A 23,109-nucleotide genomic window follows, 5' to 3' on the forward strand; every position below is an offset into this window, starting at 1 on the left:
TGATAGTTTACAGTTTACACTTGACAGCTACGTAACTGTTAATTTATGTAGACTTATTTTTAATAGACCGACAATAATAACTAGTCTACAGAGTGTGGACTATAAGGCTTATAGTTGGTAATCTGTACACTACGTCAAAATACTATGTTAGATTGTAATCTAGGCTTTGAAGTTTGAAAATAATAAATACGGACTGTAATAAATTGTAGGAACATGCACGATGCTATACATAGATAATTGATATTATAAGTACTGAGTAAATATATTAAGAAACAATGACGGTATTCCATGATGAAGTTGAAATTGAAGATTTTGAATACGACGAAGACGAAGGGATGTATTATTACCCATGTCCCTGTGGCGACCAGTTTCAGATTAGTAAGGTTAGATTTTATTATTAAAAATTGCTTATAGTTTTCAATCTTTGTTTCAATAATTATAATGTTAATACTATAATTTCAGGAGGACTTGATGGCGGGTGAAGAAGTGGCAACATGTCCAAGTTGTTCACTAGTTGTAAAAGTTATATATGATTTGGTAAGTCTAATATTAGTCAAGGAAGTTGAGATCTTGGATAGAACGATCGAATAACAGTATCTATGTTATTAAAACGACATAAATATTATGTGGTAATGAAGTAAATTCAAAACTTCATGATAATCAGTTAAATCATGGTATAAATTCAAATCTCTTAAATTTTTTTTTTTAAATGTGTTAAAAACATATTTAGACTGAAGAAATTCAATTTCAGGAAAAATTCAAAGCCGAATCTGAAGAACTACAGAAAGAACTTGGTGATAAAGAAGCTGTGAAAGCCTAAAAATATAATCAATAAAGACCTTTGGGGTCTGTGTAATACCAATGTTGCAAATGAGATGAGCCCTATCATCTCTGGAGATGATTGCTGTGATAAGTTGTAATAAAATATGTTAAATATGAATATTTATTACTCATTGCCCACATTCTTAAAAGACATACATATTTTTTTTTAACTTGTCATATATTTGCAAAGTAGGTTAAAGTTCTAAATTGTCCACTAAATTTGTAATGATAGTATTTATGTGAGGTGAATAAAACACTGTCAAATCTCATACATAAAGCCTTATATTGATTGTCATCTTTATTAGGTGCTCGGTGCATAATTTGTTTTAAATCATAGCTGATAACAACTTAGATTTTATGGACAATTCAGAAGTATAAATTATCCACGCTGTGGTTATATATTATAATAAAAACCATAATATGCTTTAATACACAATAACTAAAGCATAATAAGGAAATACATTTTGACTAGCTACAAGTTATAGTAATTATATTCTTGATATAGTAACACTTATATAACATATAGGTATTGTCTATTTTTGAATACATACTTGTAATGAATTTAAACTGAGATATACTAATTTTAAAACTAAAATTTCAGTATAAGTTGATATAAGCATTTACTCAACTCTGTAATAAAATAAAAAAAACCACCTAAGGATCCATTAAAAACATTAAACATATCAAGAGAATCAATCATTTTCATTTTTTAATTAGTTTAAGAAATTTAATCAATTATATTTAAAATAATTAATTCAATAAAATATTTTAAATATAATTGATGTTCATACATAAAAAATAGTAAAAATGTACTACATTCTTTTTGCACAGCAAGAACAAGCAAAGAAATATTAAGTTACTAAGGTGGTCCTTCTAAATATCAATATTTATAAATTGTTTTATTAACATTAATGTTTTTCAGTTTTTGAGAGTTACAGTATAAATAAAATTTCTTAAAATTAATATAATTCTCGGCAAATGTGTTGACCATAGATAGATATTCCCTGCACAGAAATTTATTATTGGGTCTACTGATCAAGCTACATGCCAAAATTTATATTTATAATGACTAGAGGAATTAAAATTGTGCATATTTAGTGCGTAATGCAACAATGGATAATTAAATAAATACAAGCTAAAGCATACAAAAATAGTTACCTTCTATAAACTCCACTATTAATGTATACAACTAAGCAGTTGAGTTACATTTTAAAATATATGTATAAGGAATGTTAAGGCTCACATAAAATATACACCTTCATACAGGGATATTAATTTTAAATCTATCACAGGCTAACTGACTAAGAAGACAAGAATGACACTTTATTTCCTATTCAAATTAAGAGGACCATTCATAGTTATGAAACAATCTCTTGAAACTAGACTTAAATCCACATGTAGACAACTTTATAACCAAAAGATTTTGTGAAACTAGTCATACAAGAAGTATAATTCCATATTAAACTAATAATATATTTCTTTTCATTAAATTAGAAATGTTAATACAATCCTAATCTCAAGAATGCAAAAGCAAATTATTTAATCTTAAAACTAACTGGCATTGACTGCTAGTAATACTGAGCTCACACATTATAAAAAAATCTTAAATATATATTCAATTATACATATTATTCAAAATACCACTTGTAGGTCCATGCATCATAATAAGAAATGTGTGTTGTCTATGGAAAACAACTGGTAGATATTACAGCTAATACATAAGATACATTAATTGGGCATAAGTCATGAATAATGTCATATATTGTCAGATCAAAACCTTATATTCTGTTAAACAAACTTTAGCTAATTCATCTTTTTAATTTTTAATCATTATTTATTATAAAATTAAGTGTTAGATATCATTTTCAAAACTTAATTTTGGCGGGTGCAAAATTTTATTTCAGATGAATGTAATAACTGCAGAAACATCTACTTCGCCTTTTAGCTAATTATCATCAAATTAGACACTATCAGTTTCTTTTTCTCTATAACATTAAGGTGTAAAGGTATTAGTCACAATCTTATATTTTCGGAACTGTCCTTATCAAACCTCACAGAGAAAAAATATTTAACACATAATCAGAAACTTTACAGAATTAGAGTTGTTCATTAGGAGTTAACTAGAAAAATGAAATTATTAAGTTCACTATAGAACCAATCGGATGTTAAAAAAGATTTTTCATATCCTCCTTATTTGACAAGTAAAAAAATTTTGGGGAAGTGAATTGCACCATTATTTTCTTTAGATATAAAACTGTCAAATATAATGCACAACTCAAGTTTCACGCTATGTAGACAAAAGAAGATGTTTCTTATGAGTCAATTATAATGAAAAGCTAACTCATTTATTCGCAATTCGCAAGGGCGTGGTCCTAAGGCGGGGTACCGGCGTGGGGTATCGAGGGGTGGCTAGTCACTATGGGGTGTGACGTTACAGGAGGTTGCTGGGGTGCGGTAGGCAATGCCCCAGGCACGCTGAAGTGACGTACAGCGGCCTCTAGGGCAACGTTGTTGCCGCTGAAATAGGCCGATATCGCATTGTGGAACAGTAACAGCTGCTTATTCATCACTTTCACCTGTCATGGTTAAAAAATGCGTTTGTATTAAAACTAACTAACTAACTAATTACTAACTACCACAATTATTTCTAAGATTAAGGTACTAGATGATAAAAGTATGTATACCCTGTTTTCGTGGAGTAACTTGAGCTTGACTGCGGAGTCATCCCGGAGTCGTCCATACACAGACCGCTGCCTTTCAAGTCGAGCCGCTACGCCTTCACCACCCGCTCCGCTACCACCCGCCCCTGTGCCCGCTGCTTCCGCTTCGCTACGATATGCGTCGTACTCCACCCTATACATACGTTTTTTACATAAGTTTATTAATCTAAATTAACAGAAAATTCACGTATTTTTGGAAGTACTACTACTACTTCTAACCAAACCTTCACATGTTTAGTAATTTAGTGTTGTGATTAGAGAATTGAACTCAGTTCCACCGCTTCGTTTTTATGTGATTATAATATGCATATCCGTCCCTATATACGTATAAATGCATTTGTGACCTTATTATATTATCAGTGCAGGCACGGAAACTAACACGATATATTTAGTTCCCATTGTGAAATAAGGCAGTTTTATTTTATTATTTGCACAATTGATGTCTCTTTTAAGTAGTAAATTCAACGCCATATATACCTGGCTGCTTCATATTGTCGAATGGTCAGCAGAGTGTCCTCCATACTTTTGTTGGCCAATGTATGTAGCGAGCTGTTAAAGAAGTGCAAAGCCGCTAGTAATGTCTCGCCATTACGGGTTAAGGACCTCTGTGTATCCGCATTATATAGAAACCTGTAAATTTTTAAATTCATTATATAAATTCATACGGAAGATGATAATTTCAATGCATTATAATTGGGGTGAAAATTATAGGTATTTGTCAATAGATACCTTCACAAGAAAAACCTAATACTTAGATATTTTTTTTAATATCCAGCAGATCTGCTGCAATATACTACAGTCAAAAATTCATTACGACATTAAAGGGACTATCACTTTGGTCGTAACAGACGATGATTTTGGTCAATATGGTATGTTGTTCAAAACGATGTATATATAAATAATCATATACTGTATGACATCACTAATTGAGAAACAAAAATCACATCTTGTTATATCAAGAACCTACAATTTGGTAATTTAAATAAATGGATAATTAAACAAAAAACTTAAATCTAAATTTAAAATAAACTCCCATAGCTTAAAAACATTTTGAAAATATAGTGTACTTTTTATATACGCGTAATATTACAAGTAAAATAACTAACTGAGTTTGCAACTCCGGCGACTTCTGTGCCAGGTCAGCAAAGGCTTCACCAAGGGCGCGTTGCGTGTTGGATGCCGCTGAAAGCTGTGCCGCTAGTGCCGTACTCAACCGTAGAACATTTAAGTACTTGCGTTGTGTCTCGCGAAGCATCTCGATCTGCGCTTCTAGCTCTGCACAGAAACTTTTCGTTTAGTAATTTTTCAACCGGATATTGACGAGCAGGGATCCGAAGAAAAAGATTACGAATTACCTAACGGAATGATGTTTGTAAGTTCGTATTAGAGATATACTGTTCTTGCCTAGAGAATTATCAAGTGGCGTACCTTAAATGTCAGTACTTTGACCTATACTTTTCATTATGTACGTGACAGATCTGAAAACCTGGCTCTTCAATGACACCAAATTTTTTAGAAGTTCACTCTTCCAATCTCAAGCGTGTCTTAGATTATGTTTTTTAATGGACCAAACGGTGGTTACTGTCATTAAATCTAAAAAAGTGCATGATATTGCACAGAGATAAGGAAAATCCGCACAATACTTATCATCCAGGCAAAAAGATTTGGGTGTTACTATCAGTTATGATTCTAGAAGCAATTCTAGTAGTAATCTCAATGAATCCTATTAAATCGTTACTGGCCACTATAATTTTTCAGTAAGTAATAAGAAGCTCTTTATTTTAAGTGAGCTCTTTATTTTACGATTAGTTCTTTGGAACTGAACACCACTGAATATGATACAAATTCCTTATAGAACTCTCTTCGAACCCGAGCAGTGGCTGTCTAGAATAGGCCAAAACATGAAATTAGTGCACCCTCGTTGAACTCTTTAAAGAAGCAACAACAACAACAAGTTGGATAATTTTTCTAAATCCAAAAATATGTGTGCATTAGCTTCTTAAGCCAATGTATTTATCTATATAATAACAACAGTAATAGACTAAAGTATTTAATCATTTGTAAGTTTAAATTTGTTATTCCCAATGTTTTCATGTTATTTTTTTTCTTACCAGTATCTACAGTCCTTGAGCTTTTCCCAAGTTTTTCATATAGAAGTTGTTTTGTGCACTTATAAGTTGATACACTCCAATTCTTGAGATTTTCCAATTTAGTTGAGCTAGATCGCAAAAGTGTACTTGTATTTGCTGCTCCATTTGGTGTCATCTCTGGTGACACTGCAACAGCAACATCTTCATTTAACAGAGTATTAAGCTAAAGTTAATAGTAAAACACAACAGAAAAAAAAAAATTTATGCACAAAATAAAATGTTCAACAGCCATTATAATGTATAAAATTTTAATGACAATCTTATGTTAGTTCTAACTATATTTAGTATATTTTATTATTTAAAGGAATGTTTTTCTAATCTGAAAGAAATAGCAGTGTTTGTTAGTTTTTATTCTAATAATATGTAATTAATTGTTAGTTTACCATATGCTGAGGGAAAACTCATAGATCTTGAAGTGGAAAATTTAGCCTCTGTTCCTGATGTGATTGAATCACTGGATTCTCTAAGAGGAGGGGTATCTTTCAGCATTTCATGTATACTTCGTTCTGATTGCCTGTAAACAAAATCAATCTATATTATATGTATATTTAGAATATCAAATCTATACCTCCACTATAAAGAATCTAAAAGCATGTGTATTATGATATGTGGTTTATATGTAGGTAGCACCAAAGGATTAATTGGAAATGAAGGATATATAAATTTCGCTTGAAAAAATATTGAGCAGCAAGCTAAAGAATTAGTAAAGTTTTTCCTTAGTCCTTTATGTTATGAAAGGCTTTGGCACTGACACTAAATATTTGTATATAGTCCTATAATTGTATGATGCATATACATTTATAGATCTGATTTGATCACTGTAGTATAAGTGTGTGTGATAAGGCTTGCCTTTGGAAGAGAAACAATAACTGTTTGTCCATGTTGTCTGTATTGAGTTTTGGAAGATAACAAGTACGAAACCAACTGAACTATTGAAATACGAACGATAGTCAAAATACAAATTACTCACCACTTCGACATTTTGCCGGTGCAATGAAAGGTACGACGATGGGCTAAACTTTAGATTTTAGCCGTTCTTGCATAAATCTTTTAAAATTACAACGCATACATGACTAGTTATCATACATCAAATGTAAGTTAACCATCTACAACATATTACAAATTGTTGTAAGTATACTTATGATAAATTTTTAATAAATCTATTTTATAATTCCCAATAAACTTCAAACTTTATGAACACAGCCTCTGCAGGCTCAAACTGCAGCTTTCAACTAACTGACTGCTGACATTTAAAAAATTTAAGTTTGAATGACAAGTAGTGATCTTAACGCTGCTTTGTGTTTTAAACAGATTAAAATAAGAGCAAAATTGCTGATATAATAAAATTGTATTAGCAAAATTGGGTAAGTTTATAAATGATAGTAAGCAAGATATAATTTTTTTGTACCTATAAAAATGTCAGTAGACAAATTGTAAAATATTAATTGTTAATAAAACTGAACATAACTCGGTCTCATAACCGTCCGCGAGCATATTCATATACAGTGATACTAAAACTTAAAAGTATTCACAAAACTCTAAAGTTAAATAAAACGAATTTGATCGCAAACATGAAACGATCGAGCTGTCAAAAACTGCCGTATTGAGTGCTGTACTATATACATTTTGTATTTAAGGCAAGGAAAATAAAACGACAAATATTTTAATATGGCACTATATTATTAGTTACTACAATTTAAAATGTGGTAATTATCGAATTTACAAAACCTCTATTCTAAGATCAATACAAAACCGTTCTTGGTTTGTGTCTGTATCGCAATGAGTACGATTTTGTAAATTCGGTCGCCTATTATAATATTGTACGATACAAAAGAGGTAATTACCATGGTTACTTAATATTTATATTAAAAAAAACATCGTAACCATGGAAAAAACACGACACTAAATTTAGGCGTTTTATAAAAAGCCACATGGCCGGATTTACCTCATCAATAGATACCTACATCTTATATTTCTAAATAAAAAATATGTTCGTTTAAATTCCTCGGTTATTATTTTATAATAAGTATTTTAAAATTGTTTATCTCTGTGGTCTAGTCTTCAATTATGTATCTTCAAAATAGTAACTTGTACATTAATTATTATTAAATAAATCAGTTTACTTTATTATCTAGTTTATAGACTAGTAAATAAATCCTATACAATATTTTTAACTTTATGGTAACATTTTACTTACTTCACTATAAAGATTACAAAAATAATATCATACAATTAATTGTAACATCTACCTAAAAGATTATTTGATTTGTACAATTTTTTAAGGGTTTTAGAATTGTTGTTAAGAGTACAGTTGGTATATATGTATATTACAGTTGAGTTTGGTTGTTCAGAAAAAACGAAATAAACGTTCCTACAAGTACCTAATATTATTAATTTATATATAAATATATACACATGCATTCTGGGAAATAGATCTACTTACAAAACGAATAGTGAATAAATTTTCTTTGCATTGTTTTCTGTTCATCAACAATGACCTTACAGACTAGAAATATACATATTTATCATCCCTTAAATTCTATATACAGTCCAAAACACGAAAACTTTTTTTTTTAAATCTGAGATCTTAGTAGCGTCTGTACGGAAAAAACCCGTCGGGGTATTTTTGTCTTAGTAGTACTAAGACTATTAATTACTTAATTACTATTAATTTATTAATTATTTTTATTATTACTAAGTTAAGAAAACAGGAAATACTATATATTTAATTGTGATGTTTACTTACATGCATAAATAATCTTATTAAACAAAAATTGCATTTTTCTTTTTGTTGATAAAAATATGTACGTCATGGTTCTTTTCCCGCACAGACTATTCCAAAATTTCTTTCGTTAATTTTTTTTTTCTTAAAGCACATTCTCCGAAATCTTCTAATGTTTCCCTAGAGCGTCTATCTTCGGTGATATTTATATGCGAATTTATACATATATTATATTAGTACCGACTCCTCAAGCTGTAGCTTTTGTGTTCGGCCCTGTCGTAAGTAGTAGCAAAGGTTAACGATCGCGTTCCCTTATTCAATGACCGTCGTCAGTCATCCACGTTAATGATGGTGGCACAGGGTGGGGCGCGAAGTGGTCGCATCTCCGCACCGGAGCTGTCACTCATTACAACTGTCTCCTGCGGGCAGCAAGACGTCTTCATCGATTCCGTAGATGTCTTGTGGTTCTGAAACGTCGAATTTCGTCATTTATTCTTAAAATCAATAACCTACATATTTTTTACACGTCTACAATATATAAATTTAATTTAATTTTTTTAAGTAAGTACTTCGTTTCCTATGTAAATCTGAAGGTAGACTCTATTATAGTTAAGTCTTATCAAACCTTAAAAAACATTTTCCTATATGATGGTACGTGGAATTAATTGTAATGAGGAAAGGCCTACTAATTTTTACGAACTTCAATAATGAAGTGTCAAAGACTTCCGTATGAAATAAGTGACAACTAACCGGAACTCCAGGCTATGTCAAGCGCATACAAAATACCTTAAAACATGTACAGTTGTAGGCGTAACATGTTATTTTCGGAACACAATCATACAAAAGATTGTGTAGAGCAAACTGAAATGTTAAATCTAAGTAGTTTGAAAGTTTTCTATATAAACTAAACAGATCAAACTCCCTGCAAATAACCATGACGAATTTATACTTGCAATATCGCAATAACAAATAATTTAATTAATTAAATTTAGTATTGTGCCGTGGTATGTTAGGAAAAAATATTAAGGAAAATAAAAATTAGCAACCCTGACAGTACATTACCGATATTTGTTGAGTAAGTAGTAGTAGCCCCTAGTTCTTGCTTAAGCCTCCGGCAAAATAAAATTAAAAATATATTTGGCACTTCAACCGATATGACAACTTTAATGGCAGAAATACTTACTTGTTAATACGATAAAAAAACAGCCACATTTATTATATTTACATATAAAAAAATAATACTTAAAAACATTAAAAAAAGGAAATCTTATGTGATCGAGAAAATCAGGTTATTTTCGTACTTTAAGGAAATAAATAAAATATTTATTTTATTTTAAATACTAAAATTAAAATAAATTAATTAAAATTATACTAAAATATACAATTGCCGTCTTAATTTGTCGGGGCCCAAATCAAAGCCTTTTTTTAGGCCTAGATACCATTTAGGGAGCCTTTTATGAAAAGTAACGTAAAATCCGTCGTACTTACCCGTTTAAAACAGCGTGCTATGCTTCGTCCCAGGTTTGTGACTAAGCAGCGACGTCGTTGCCTCATGAGAACGTAGATAATGGGATTCAGCACATAGTTGAACAACATCAGCATGTCTGAGAGCCGTCCGAGGCTTTCAAGGTGTGACCAATATGTTTTACCCATAGACAGGTACAACGCTGATGTGACCTATATGCATACTTTGGTTATAAGAAAAACTCTTTTTGAAATGAAAATTCGGGGCTTGATTAGCGTCCGATATGTTCAACGGCTTGACAATACTGTACGATATTTAAGAATGCTTTGGTCCAAAATAATCCAAGCGCAACCGGCTGCTTGAGTTATGATTCTGTACTGTGGCAAATAAAATAATAGAACATAGTAATAATTTTAAAATTAGCTAGAACTACAGTTGAGTTGGGTAATATTACAGAGTAACTCTTTATAACGAAACGGGACCTAGCATTTTTTTCGTTATACCTCTCACCCATTATAGGGAGAGAGAAAAAAAAAGTAATTAATCCAATTACAATAATTTTAGTAAATGAGACCAAAATAAAGCCTATGTAATATGAGAATAATGGCACACGTTTTAATGCAATTAACAAAAATAAAGGTTAATAATAATAAATGTTATCTGATTATAAAAACAATTTCACTTAAGTATGTTGTTGATGTCTAAATATGAAATTTATTGAGCGGCTAATAGAGAGCGGCTGTTGCGTTATAAAGAGCGAATTAATGTATGAGTTTTATGTTAAACTACGTCAACCACGGGTACGTTATAGAGAATAGAAGAAAATATGAAAACAATCCGTAATATTCACACATTCAGTTGTTTGTCAATAAATATAAACAAAAACATTCATTAAGTCGATAGCATGTTTGCTCAATAGGCAATGTCGTTATCTCTTATCTGATCGTGCGTGATGGCAGGTGGTCTCCCAATTAGCTCTTTTAGCGCTTAGCTATCAGCACCCACCCATGATCTTAATTGACTGTTTGTGGAAAACACATTTAGTAATGATGTTCTAGAAACATTAAAACAAACACTACCAACGAATTGAAGTAATGATGTGCCAATCTCTTTTATTATCATTAGTATATTAATAATTATATATACCTGCTACTTAATTATATTAATAACAGAATAGGTTTCAATCTACTTTGTTGTAATTACGTAACCTGTTAAAACAAATCGCCTAATACACGTCTAAAAATATTCTACACCATATCATGAAAATGGTTTGACGATTCATCCGATTATAGCTATGTCAATTTCAATCTATCAGATCGGCGGCCGGGTCAATGATACGTATTATTTTGTTGGTAGCAAATGCAGAAGCAATTCGTTGCCATATTTATCGTTACAACAATGAAATATATTCGCCGGCGATCAACGCGTTGTGAATGCCAATATTATTACAATTTTATTGTTATCGATTTATTGACATAGGAATGCACAGATTACTATCGGGATGTTACCTGCGATGATTTTATAGTTTATTTAATTAGATCGCAAATCGTATTAAGATAAAAGACAGTGTTATTTACTTCATTATCACAAAGTAAGGAATTACGTTACAAATAGTTACACGTAGTTTTCATTGTTATTCCGTATTAAAACGTATTTCCGTCGAAACTAAATAAATAAAGTTATTTATATAAACGACTTCTTTCATATAAGACCTCGTGTAAAAGAATAAGAATCAGGACTGAATTTGATTACGGAGATTGTTTTATTGAACCCGAATGAAGTGAACCTCAAATAATTTAAAATAAACGCGAATAAATTACGCACCTATATGATTTTAGTACATCAGACGTGATCGCCAAGAGACAACAAAATTGATGTGACAACAACTTGAAGTGAGACATAAAATGTTACTTGCATAAACCAAAGACAATAGTAAGTGTAGGGAGCTTAACAGAGGAGAATTGATATTCTGGTGAGCAGTGAGTAGTCCGCGGCCTTGATGGATAATGCTTATGTTTTATTGATGAATTGAACTATTCAATTAATATGAAAATGATAAAACCATAACTTAATTTTTATAATTTTCACGATTGCAATCTTAAAACAATATGGTTAAATAAGTCTTTTGAATTATGCCGTTAATTACCGATTGTGGCATCCAACAGATCATGAAAAGGACAGACAGCGTGGCCATCAATCTGCTGAAGGCAACTTCTTCAGCAGTTGCTGCGTTATGTTGACGTAGGGCGGCATCACAGCGTGATCGGCAGCTGCGTTTGGAGACTCGTCTAACCACCGGCCCACCTTCCCGTGGCGCAGAAATTGCGTACAGAGCTCGAATAACCGCTAGGTTACAATATATCAGGATTAAACACAGCGTTATGCCTGTAAAGAAATGTTTAAATTGGAAGCATTATGCAATAGATCCAATGAGGTTCTCATCCTGCATTCTCTATGATAGGAACGGATTTTTTTTTAATTTTCTTTGGTAAATTATATTGAGGTATTTAAAGTTGATTTACGTTATTGTTGACGTCAAAAATAGTTTTCGTAACTAAATTGATGAATTGTTTTAATCGTAACGTTTTCCGTTAGTTATGTACGTTAGGAAAGTCATCATTGTATTAGAAGGGGAGCTGCTGTTCCCGGCAAAGCACCGAGTCATGCAGGAAACAAATATTTAATAAACTTTAGTTTACTTTACTTTTACTACATTTTAAGACTGTTTGACGAATTTTTATAGACATCAAAACAAAAGGAAATTAACTAATTCGATATATAATTATTGATATTTTCACACGTAATATTTATTGATAAAAATAGTTTATCTTTCAAGCAAAAATAAAAACCGCTCCTGCGACCGTCTTCCTAAAATGGTTACGTTTGCTTACAGACTAATAGGTAAGTTTAAATCCCGTCCAAGAAAAAATTGTCAAACAAAACAATCAGAACACATATCTGTAACCGTTCATTGAGTATTAATGAAGTAAAATAGAAATAAGTCTAGGTGTATGAACAGCTTTTCTTCTATAAATCTTAAACGAACGCTAATCGTGATCTTGAAAGGAAATAAGGGTGAATACACCTACGCATTATAGATGGTAATCTATCACGATCCCATGTCATGTTCAATATGTTTATTTTTACACAGTTCATAAACCTATTAGTGCCTGTAATCCAATCTGCATTTCTCAAAGAACGTATCATATTATTAATTTTGTATCAATGTATTTTTATTTTTTATTAAGCTTTTGCATAGATTTTATCGCAGGCATTGGGCGCGGCGACCGAATCAAGCAATTCCGTAACGAAAATAACACACACTATGACGTATAAAGGTGCGCCCAATATGCATTAGAGCAGGATAGAACGCATACTGCGTGTCACATCTCTCTGACGAGATCGGTAACGTTAATAATTTTAAATTAATAAAAACTAAATAGGCTTGTTAGTCTGGGTCTGGTAGATTGAATTAAATGTCAAAGAAAAAAAATACTGCATAAATAAAAAATAAATAAACAATTATAATTGCATAGGTTGATAAAAATTCCATGGAATAGCTTTATCGCGGCAGTTCCCGAGTGCCACACGTTTTTTTTTAATTTTTACATTTATTTATGGTGGCTTAACAGAAAACGTTCTAACTAAGGAGAGTTAGAACGTTTTCTGTGTGACGTTTAGAAGTTCATATTACTCACCAAACATGACGTAGAAGATAGCGTATGCAAAGTCCAAGCCCTCAGTTGCATTTCTGTATCTGACGCAGCACTGACGGACAGCGTCGTAATATATTCCCATACCAAACACGGGCGTACAAGTCAATAGCGCTGCCCAAACCCAAGATACCAGAAGCGTCATACGTATCACGAAGTACGTTACTTGCTGAAATCATGATACTTTACATGTAAATAGTACAAAAAATATATAAATAGTAGTATTAGTAAGTGTATTCAGAAGGTTAATAGCGCTTTAAATCTCTTGCAGACACTGTTTTTGATCGCTTTGACTGAAAAATCAGTAAATTCCACGCTGTATCTACCATTGAATTAGGAAATATGGTGAACAATTTCTTCTAGTCTCTCCTTAAAGTGCGATATTACTTATGTAAATCTACTGACAAGTAAATTATGTAGTGCATTCACTACATATAGAAATAAATGACGGACTTCGGACGCCAACTTTATAGTATTATAGTATAATTAATTTCAAAATTTGGAGATTTTCATGTAGTTGTTTTATATGTCTTAACATTGATTATGAATGAAAAAATTGAAATACTAAAATTCATAATCATACGAATACAGCGTTTAATATTTAAATTCCAAAATGGGTAATTGTACCGTTATCTCCGTTGCAGTGTTACAAAATCTTACGACCCACATTTCGTTGCATCAGCATTGATGATCATCCCAATTGATGGAAATAGGTGACTGTATACATCTACTTACCAAGTAAAGTGCACTTTCTACGCACAAGGTAAAATTCAGAATAGAGATTTTAGTCCAGTACGTAATAATCATGTTTGGCATACAGGAGTCATAAAAAATACCATTGGCGCTACAACCAACAACCGAAAACGCACTTGCGAGTCTTCTGGCAAAGTGAGTGTCCATGAGCGGCGGTTTTACTTAGAAGTTGAGCCTCTTGTCCGTTCGCATCCGTATTACATAATACCTATTAGGTCTAGGGGCCTAAACTTCTTTGTGATCTGCTTACGATCATTTGTTTTTCTAAGTTGCTAGAAGGTTATCCTAGCCTTCTGTGCGTTTGTGCGTGGCACAAGCCGTCGACATTTTGGGATTAAGGAATGTAGATCTTCTTCACCGTATAACGAGCGAGTATGTAGTATAAACTAGTGAGCGTATGAGTTGTGTAAAATCAAATGTTCATCTGAATATTTTACTCTGAATAAAAACAGGCGTAATATTAGAAACGTTATACAACTTACATTCCGTTAAATAAAATAACATCCTGCATACATTATATTCTAAATCATAATTTCCTCTTCAATGTAATATATCAACGAGTTCTATCTATGAAAGCTTTCCTGTTTTATTGGAAGATATCAAATTAACATTTGTTGAACTAGATGTTAATGTAGAGTGTGTAGATCTATTCATATATATGTTTGCCATCTTTGTAGACAAGGGTTACTTCGTGCTTGATATCTGACGGACGTGTAGTTAATTTTTAGATGGAGAGTTTCAGTAAAAAAGACAAACGGACGGAATTTCTATTCTTAAGAAATTTATAATGCGTGGGTAACACTGAAAATGTTTAGAACAGGCCAGTTAGAAACATTGCTAATGAAAACTTTTTTGAATTTCAATTTTAGAACTCTTTGGTAACCTAATGTAGTATATTGCATTAATTTCGAAAAGCCAGTTCGTCGCCCACATTATTTAATTATTTTAATTGTACATAACTTTGGAACGAAGTAACAAATAATGTTAAGAATAAAATTTGCACTTACTTATTTTCTTTAGATAACTAACCCATGTCACAGACTTAATATTCTCAAAATGTTTAATACCTTTTACAATTGATAATCTCCCGAAGATGGACCCCATACAAATTGCCCAACTCCAAAATACTGGATTTGACTTTCAGTTAACAACATTGTGAACGTACAAATATTCTGAGATTAACGACTTGATAGAATTGCAATAAATCTAATATTAAAATATTTCGCATACTTTTATGTGTTTGTTTTGACGCGGGGTGATCCTGAGTGCGTCAGGAATAGATCTTTCTAGTAATAAGCCGGTCAAGGACTTATCTCTTTGTTATGTAGGTACTAAATATGTAAATCAAAACCACCATTGGACATTACGTAATATGGATTCCAATTTTATTAATGTCAATTACTGTGTTATTAAAAATTCCGTAAAATTGATTGACATTTTAAGCTATTGCAAACGCCTCAATAGCCATTACAAATCGAGATTTTTCAAAGAAAAAAAAAAGCTCATCGTTGGGTTTATTTATTTGTTAATCTAAAGTCTACTCAGTGAAAAAGAAGACTGGACTGAATTATTTCTTGGAAAGATATTTTTTTCGTCAATTTTGTAAATTAACCACCTGCGCTGATGCAGTATTATAGAGTGGCAATCACTGTAACTTAGTGGGTTTCGCGGTTAAAGTTTGCCGTTGGTAATTTATTTGCAGTTAATAAGGATCATAATCGTTATATGAAAATAAATATACGAAGGTATTTTACTTGTTTCCAAACTCGCTTCTACCTACTTCGGTCGTAGCGTCAACTACGATTCAATAAAATAAACACAAGACACAGATAATTCTATCCCCAATACCCACGCGTGCAATCAAACGGAAAAAGACAGTGGCGCCACAAACTTTTAAGTCTGGGCATTATTTCGATATCTGTTTCGTCATAAATTGTTTTTCTAATAGCAAGTAGATGATCAGGATTCTGTGCGGAACAGCATACGAAACAGCGTTAAATTAACATAGACATACAATCAATCTATTGGTGAACAGCACGCTGCAGATACCCATAGACCAACACTGCACATAATGAAACTGTCAAATGGAAGGTGCCCACGACAGAGAATCCTAGTGTGCTAGTGCAGTTGCTTTTTAAACTATACAATCTTTTTTATAATGTTTTTATTTTTTCTTTTCTTTTCATAACATTCTTAGGCGTTCGAATATCGAATTCGGTTCTATACATAAACGTATGCTCAACCATTTCCTAATATTTTAAATAAAACATAGACATAGAACAGTAAATAAAGTTAAAGGGTTCTATCACCTTGCTTAAAACTCATACACGATGTGAATATTTAAGTATTTAAATCTGTGAGTCGAACTATAAACCGCTTGATTATGTAATAGCATCAGAGTAAATTCTAAATCTCATTTTCTAACTTGAAAAGGTATAAAATATTAAGTAGGAATTACCTAGCCTGCGGAGATTGTAAACGAGTTTAAAGATAACAATTAATTAAGTTTATGAAATAAGTTTATTGATGATAGCAATGTTGTGACTTGGTGAGTTCTATTGTTGTTGAGTTGTAATGTTTAGTCCATCAAAATTTCGAAAAATACATGGTATAATTAAGAGTTTTTGGTGTTAGTTTATTTACTTACATAGGCTTGCGAACGCTCGCCACATTGGTACATAAAGAAAAAAAATTAGGATTTAATGTAACTAGCATTCTTAGACAAACAACAAATACGGAGAGAACAAAAAATGAAAGGGAACTTTGTTTGTAAGTGTGAGCAACCATTGACTGGATATCCACAGTTATCCTAACTCGATAATCAAATATCTTTCAGGCCGCTAGTTAAAAGGCTGGGCTGTTAAATGAACGTATAATTAAGCTATTTGCCTGCGACATATTAGAAATAAAAGAATCTTGAAATAAAAGACTTTGTGCATACGACAATTGTATTACTTTTTTTTAAAGTAAATTACTAAACATTATTTTAAGTAATAGATTCGTTATGGTATTGAATTTTTAAACAGATGTTTGAATAAGATGTCTTTCGTGCTATTTATGTGACTTTATTCGGCTGTTTGACGACCCTGACTTTACGATAATAAGATCGGAAAGTTGAGGAAATTCATACAAAAATATTCAGTAAAGACTATGCATATGAAAACTATGAATCCGAAAAGCTGTTTTTTCGCTGTCACCTATTTACGATATCCAATGTTTGTTGATGCAAACCACAAGAACAACCTGTTGGGTTACTATAATACATTACCATATCTCTTACTATCTAGATGTTGGTTCACTTTTTATATCTATCTCGAGACAAGACTTTAATGATATGCTTATTAAGGTAACTGTTGCTCTGTTTTTTTATAAAATATCGTTTTATTTATTTATTTAGTACCTGGATGACTGGATGAAATATGAATAATATTTTTCGATCTTACCGACAGAATAATAAAAAAAATATGAAATGTTGTAAGAGTTGATAAAAGACGAATAAAATGAAATTTTCTAGAAATGTTTCCAAGCTAGATCGATTTATCGCTCCCGAAACCCCCCGTATACTGAATTTCATGAATATATATTTACATATACATATTACTATATATATATACAAGAATTGCTCGTTTAAAGATATAAGTATTTTTTGTGTAGTTTGAGTGTTTTATACATACACATAACAATTTTATAAAGCATGAGTTGTATATTTAACATTAAGCCTAAAACGTCACTTGACCTTCAAAGCCTTCCGTGGACCAAACAATGTGCAATTTTCCTTTACAACGCGCGATTATTTTGATAAGTATGACGGTTCGTGATCAACTATATAAGGAATGTTTATGATAAGCATAACGTATAGATATAGAAATATTAATGATCTCCATGAGAGCGGAAGGGGTCGCAAGAGTATGTAAATATGAGACAACCCTTTAGGTAAATAGACGCATTGTATTAAGGTCAACAGTTGTAAGTAGGTACTTACTCTATGTATGTGTATGTGCTTTTTATACGAGTATGAAGAATTGAAATTCATATTACAGTAATTAACCCGCCAATTCTATGTATGTGAAAATGTGAACAGGAGTATACATCGAATTTTACTCGTGTAGAAATTGTATGCAAAACGTGGAAAATCTTTTGAGACCTTTGAGATGACAGGAACTATAATCGTTATATTAAAGTACCTACGCTTACGCTAAGGGTGAGTGTGCAAACTGAGAATTAAATCGACTTTCCTTTAATTCTTCTCGCTATTTGGATATGCTTTGGATTATGATTGGATGTGGATGGATGATGGATATATGATTTGGATGCTTATATTTGGAATGTACATTCAACATGTTTGTGTTTTTGTGATACTAACCTTCTGGTAGACAAAAGGTCTGGTCAGGGCAAGATATCGCTCTAGGGCCATGGTGACGGCGATGCAGACGCTCCCAATACCAAATACGCGGAGCACCACACGCGCTGCACAGTATCCCTGAGTTCGAGCCACACCAGGAAAATGCTCCGCTACCAGCAGAGCGCTGAGCATACCCACCTGTCATACAAAGAATTTAAGAGCTAGGAATTATCTTTACTGGGAGATTATTGACGGTAATAGAAGCAAACCGATTTCTCCTGGAGAGAATTTGTTCTAATAGCATTGTATCGACATCAGGAATTCGCCATCAAGCAGGTGAAGCGGGCATTCCGTGTAATTACAAATTCCGTCTGAATAGCTTTTCTTGTAATTATCTCAGTATAGGCTTAATTACCTCTATCATTTCACAGTATTTTAGTTTATTTTTTAATTAATCTAAGATGTATGTAAAAATATTCTTCAAAATTGTTCTGATGAGAATTTTTTATAACGTTTTATATAAGGGAATACAAAGCGGTGGCATTACGTTTATTCGATCAATATTTCTAGTGACAGACTTGGGACCCGTCGTTCTATTTGACCAATCACAACTGACACAAAACCCATCATGGTTTCTTTCATTTTACATTCTCATATCAGAATCTTATGATATATTTTATGCATGCTATGAAAAACATTTATTCTTACCAATGCAACCAAGTCATTAGCTGCCAACGAAGTGAGGAGCAACAGGTGTTTTCTATTCCTGACTCGTCTCTCACCCATCCTAAGCGCAATTATCGCCGCCGCATTTCCCACAATACCAATTGCATATGCCACCTTCACCAATATGAGGAACATCTGGTTTACACTCATGACTCTTGGTAACGTGGCGTTGCCTGACAGAGGTTCCAGGGTGTTGTTGATGAATTCCGCCAAGGTGATGTTGGGGTCCATTTCGGGCGCCCATGTCGTCAACATGGTATTCGAGCGATTATTAATCGTTATTTATAGATCGAGGAGCATAATCGTATCCCTATCTGCAACAAAATTATTTTTAGCGCAATGCAATGTTTACTTTGTATCCATTAGTCAAATGTTGCTGAGAGTATTAGTTTTTGTGTTTATAGAATTCCATCTATTAAACAGCCGTGCGATTTTGATACAATTTTTTTACACAGCGTATTCAACTAAATCATTCATTTTCAGTCATCATCAATCAATCAGTCATTTTACGATGTGGTATTTTAATAAACGATAGCGCGAAAAATCCCCGCTCTCGTAAGATTGTTCATATTAGGGAGTTGTAGTAGAAGCGATTGCATGTGATAATCGATATTTTATGGAAAAAATATTATAGTTATACACATTAATATCCGCTGTCAAACAGCTGAATGTGATAAGGCCGTGTGATAATGGTAGCCCAAATAATGAGTGTAACCAACTCCGGGTGGCGCCTATTGTCTATTAATTTGATGAACAAATGTACCTCCAACGTTTTTAGTTATAAGTTGATTACGGACCTTAGAATGTAAATCCAATTATAATAATATTTATAAGTTTTGTATTTTATTTCTTTATTAAATATTTTATATAATACTTTCTTTATGTAAATACTAGTGCCCTGTCCCATCTACGGTTATATTATTCAGGAATATTAAAGAACATGATAATAGTCAAAACGCTTATAACGCTTAACGATAAAAGTGAAGTTGGTCTTGTAATTTGTAGGAAGTCAGAAGTTAATTTTTAGAACTCAGAACAGAAGTTCCATAAAGCATCCACAAGTAGCCAATAAAAAAAACATTATATTAAACTTTCAAGACGATTGTTCTTATCAGGTAGTAAATTGTTAAAAACGTCTTCGTTCTGCCAAATTAATCGACATTTAAAATATTTGAACACAAGTTGGCATCACTGGACCGAGAATAACATACTCAAAGTATCTAAACAAATATTCATTGGTACGTCTAATAATATTGATCTAATAATAAATCAAATAGTCCAATTGTAGAGTACTTATGACGCAAAAAAAATATCCTTCATTACTTTAAATTAAATACAAAAATTAAATTACCGATTTCCTTCTCAAATACAATTTTTTTATTTAATTAACGATCCTCTTTCACGAAATAAAATGAAGCTTAATATGTTTTTTCGTATGTTCTAACTCCTCTCTTTTCTTCTTTTCTTAATCACGATTTGTAGGCAAATCGTAAATTAACCGATATGTTAACCCCAATTGATGAGGAGGCTCACAGGAGATTGGTAACCAACTTACTTAAAAAATTATGTCTACTTCATTTAGGGCGTTGCAGTATTTCTGTACTTTTAGTGTATGTGGGAACTGGGAACGAGTAAGAACTTGTTAAGTTATAGTATTTTTCGAGAAGCTAAAAATTCAATACTTATTGGCTTGGATAATCTTACGTTTGCTACAGAAGCAGTATCAAGTAGAATATAGTTGTAGTATATACAAAACGTTGATTTCTCATTGATTTTATACAACTAGGTATTACTTGAGCAAATACACTGACAACTTGATTGGTAAAATAATCAGTATTATGAGAAACAATAATTTACTATGGCAATACGTACATATAATAATAATTTATTATATAAATCCATTAAATATATAGTAATATCCTTCTTTTAATCTAAGACAGTTATTCACCGGGAATCGATGAAGGGCGTGGAAATTGATCCGAAAAAAAAATATAATGTTTTGTTATATTGTATATTTAAAACGTTTAAAAAATATTCTAATTCTTCTTAAGTTTACTGTTGGATTTCCTATACAAAATTTAATAGCATGCCCATAGTTTACACTACGTATAGATAAACAACATATTAGAGTTTGAGATAAGCGTTATCACTTTGATAAACATCTAATTTGCTTTCAATTATCGTAAACAAGCAGCAAAAGCACTTAGGTTAGATATAATATAGAGCTTAGGTTTGAGTTAAGCTTAGCACATTAAAGCTTTTAACTGCGGTTATATAAAATTTGCTTATATATAAAAAATAAATGGTTAAATGTAACCCTAATGAAGTTAAATATTATTTGAAGTATTATTTACGTATTTAAATGCGACAGTGTCAAAGATGGTATTACGTTTAATTATTTAACTATTTGCAACTTATAACCTTTTTTAATTTTAATATGTACATATTTAAACTCTAATAAACTTTAGCGAGCTTCCCAAACTTCAACTTACGATAAAGTTAAAAATACCTAATATATAATTTACCTGCAAATTATTAATTCAATAATCCTCACTATAAACACTTATTAACTTTTATTTTAGTTTCAAGTTATCGGCTACGGTGATGTTAAGATGCCGCAAACACGCGCGTAGTCACCGAATTCCAAACACACTGTGTTGACTACTTCAAGCTCCCGCTCATAGGAAATTCTCCATTACAATACACCGACTATATGAAGCTTAATTGATATCGGCTGTTAAGACGATTTTTTTATATCCAAAGGAAGTAGGAATTGCATATCAACGACTGTAATAATTTTAATACAACCATGATCGACAATTAATTTATTAGTTAATAAAAATAAATAAATATTTTGCTCTTTATATTGATTTCTTATCAAAGGCTACCAAGTGCTAGGATAATACGACTGTGATTTCATATTCCTCAAATTCCCTATCACTGTTATAATACATCTTAATTGCGCATATAGAAGAACAAGCATAAGAGAACGCACCTTTTGTCATATATATCAAAAAGATTTTACATACGGTTTCACGCTAAGTCCCGACTGCTATGCTATTTGGAGTGTCTATCTTTCTTTATATTCAATATAAATTAGTTTCATACAAAACAATTACGCTTAAAGTCGTGGCAAAGGTTACTTTCAAGTACTCACTCCGAAACCCTACACTGTTAATAATGATCACCATAAAAAATTACATTAAGTATACATTTTGTAAATTTAAATAGAAATATGTTATTAAAACCGCTTTGCTGCAAATTTCCTCCAAAGCTATAAAGCTATTATAATAACTTGTAATTAAGTAAAATACTAATTGAGTTAAGTCAGGCTCAAAGTCCGTCTAAAAATCATTTATTCACTCATTTTAATGTGGAAACCACGACCTGGAGATAAGTAAAGTACGGTCCATATTTTCATCATAATACGCTCTTGTATGTAATTGATATATAACAATAAATTAAGACTTAAATCATTCTTGTCTATGTCTGAATGAAACGCATTATATTTAACTGCAGTTTCTAATATTTATACGATAATTAATGATATTGCGATTGGACTGGTAACTGCTCTTTTTAACTGATTTAAAAAAAATGTTAAAAAAAAGAAGGTTATCAAATTGGCGTATATTTTATTGACCTGCGTATCTATTACGTTTACAGCGGACCACCTGCGGAATATATTTCGATTCATGA

General features: G+C 31.8%; 3 protein-coding genes across 3 annotated transcripts; 1 reads left to right on the forward strand and 2 right to left on the reverse strand.

Moving 5' to 3' along the window:
• The first annotated feature begins 157 nt into the window (after window positions 1-157).
• Window positions 158-940, forward strand: LOC110995706 (DPH3 homolog). Its single transcript, XM_022262993.2, has 3 exons — window positions 158-383; window positions 463-537; window positions 752-940. Exons 1-3 carry the CDS (start codon window positions 276-278, stop codon window positions 818-820), a joined length of 252 nt encoding a protein of 83 aa, XP_022118685.1. The 5' UTR covers window positions 158-275; the 3' UTR covers window positions 821-940.
• A 646-nt stretch (window positions 941-1,586) lies between these two features.
• LOC110995721 (arfaptin-2) lies at window positions 1,587-6,910 on the reverse strand. Its single transcript, XM_022263012.2, has 7 exons — window positions 6,663-6,910; window positions 6,076-6,206; window positions 5,654-5,818; window positions 4,649-4,817; window positions 4,020-4,172; window positions 3,507-3,675; window positions 1,587-3,398 (listed from the first exon to the last, which is right to left on the reverse strand). Exons 1-7 carry the CDS (start codon window positions 6,671-6,673, stop codon window positions 3,195-3,197), a joined length of 1,002 nt encoding a protein of 333 aa, XP_022118704.2. The 5' UTR covers window positions 6,674-6,910; the 3' UTR covers window positions 1,587-3,194.
• A 441-nt stretch (window positions 6,911-7,351) lies between these two features.
• Window positions 7,352-22,078, reverse strand: LOC110995719 (prostaglandin E2 receptor EP2 subtype). The gene is made up of 7 exons (XM_022263008.2): window positions 21,939-22,078; window positions 19,396-19,727; window positions 18,709-18,885; window positions 13,578-13,761; window positions 12,026-12,264; window positions 9,903-10,091; window positions 7,352-8,881 (listed from the first exon to the last, which is right to left on the reverse strand). Exons 2-7 carry the CDS (start codon window positions 19,666-19,668, stop codon window positions 8,744-8,746), a joined length of 1,200 nt encoding a protein of 399 aa, XP_022118700.2. The 5' UTR covers window positions 19,669-19,727; window positions 21,939-22,078; the 3' UTR covers window positions 7,352-8,743.
• Window positions 22,079-23,109: the final 1,031 nt, after the last annotated feature.

The sequence above is a fragment of the Pieris rapae genome, chromosome 6 (assembly GCF_905147795.1).
Source record: "Pieris rapae chromosome 6, ilPieRapa1.1, whole genome shotgun sequence".
Lineage (NCBI taxonomy): Eukaryota > Metazoa > Arthropoda > Insecta > Lepidoptera > Pieridae > Pieris > Pieris rapae.

What these genes read in the sequence shown, in the direction of transcription:
- LOC110995719 (XM_022263008.2), bottom strand. Translation starts at nt 19,668, where the DNA reads ATGTTGACGACATGGGCGCCCGAAATGGACCCCAACATCACCTTGGCG. An exon ending in GACCTTTTGTCTACCAGAAG is followed by an intron (nt 13,762 to 18,708) that starts GTTAGTATCACA and finishes TCATGATTTCAG; the next exon opens with CAAGTAACGTACTTCGTGAT. An exon ending in TCTGTTGGATGCCACAATCG is followed by an intron (nt 10,092 to 12,025) that starts GTAATTAACGGC and finishes GTATGCATATAG; the next exon opens with GTCACATCAGCGTTGTACCT.
- LOC110995706 (XM_022262993.2), top strand. Translation starts at nt 276, where the DNA reads ATGACGGTATTCCATGATGAAGTTGAAATTGAAGATTTTGAATACGAC. An exon ending in ACCAGTTTCAGATTAGTAAG is followed by an intron (nt 384 to 462) that starts GTTAGATTTTAT and finishes CTATAATTTCAG; the next exon opens with GAGGACTTGATGGCGGGTGA. An exon ending in TAAAAGTTATATATGATTTG is followed by an intron (nt 538 to 751) that starts GTAAGTCTAATA and finishes ATTCAATTTCAG; the next exon opens with GAAAAATTCAAAGCCGAATC.
- LOC110995721 (XM_022263012.2), bottom strand. An exon ending in CTCAAGGACTGTAGATACTG is followed by an intron (nt 4,818 to 5,653) that starts GTAAGAAAAAAA and finishes GTTTCTGTGCAG; the next exon opens with AGCTAGAAGCGCAGATCGAG. An exon ending in TCGCCGGAGTTGCAAACTCA is followed by an intron (nt 4,173 to 4,648) that starts GTTAGTTATTTT and finishes AAAAATTTACAG; the next exon opens with GTTTCTATATAATGCGGATA.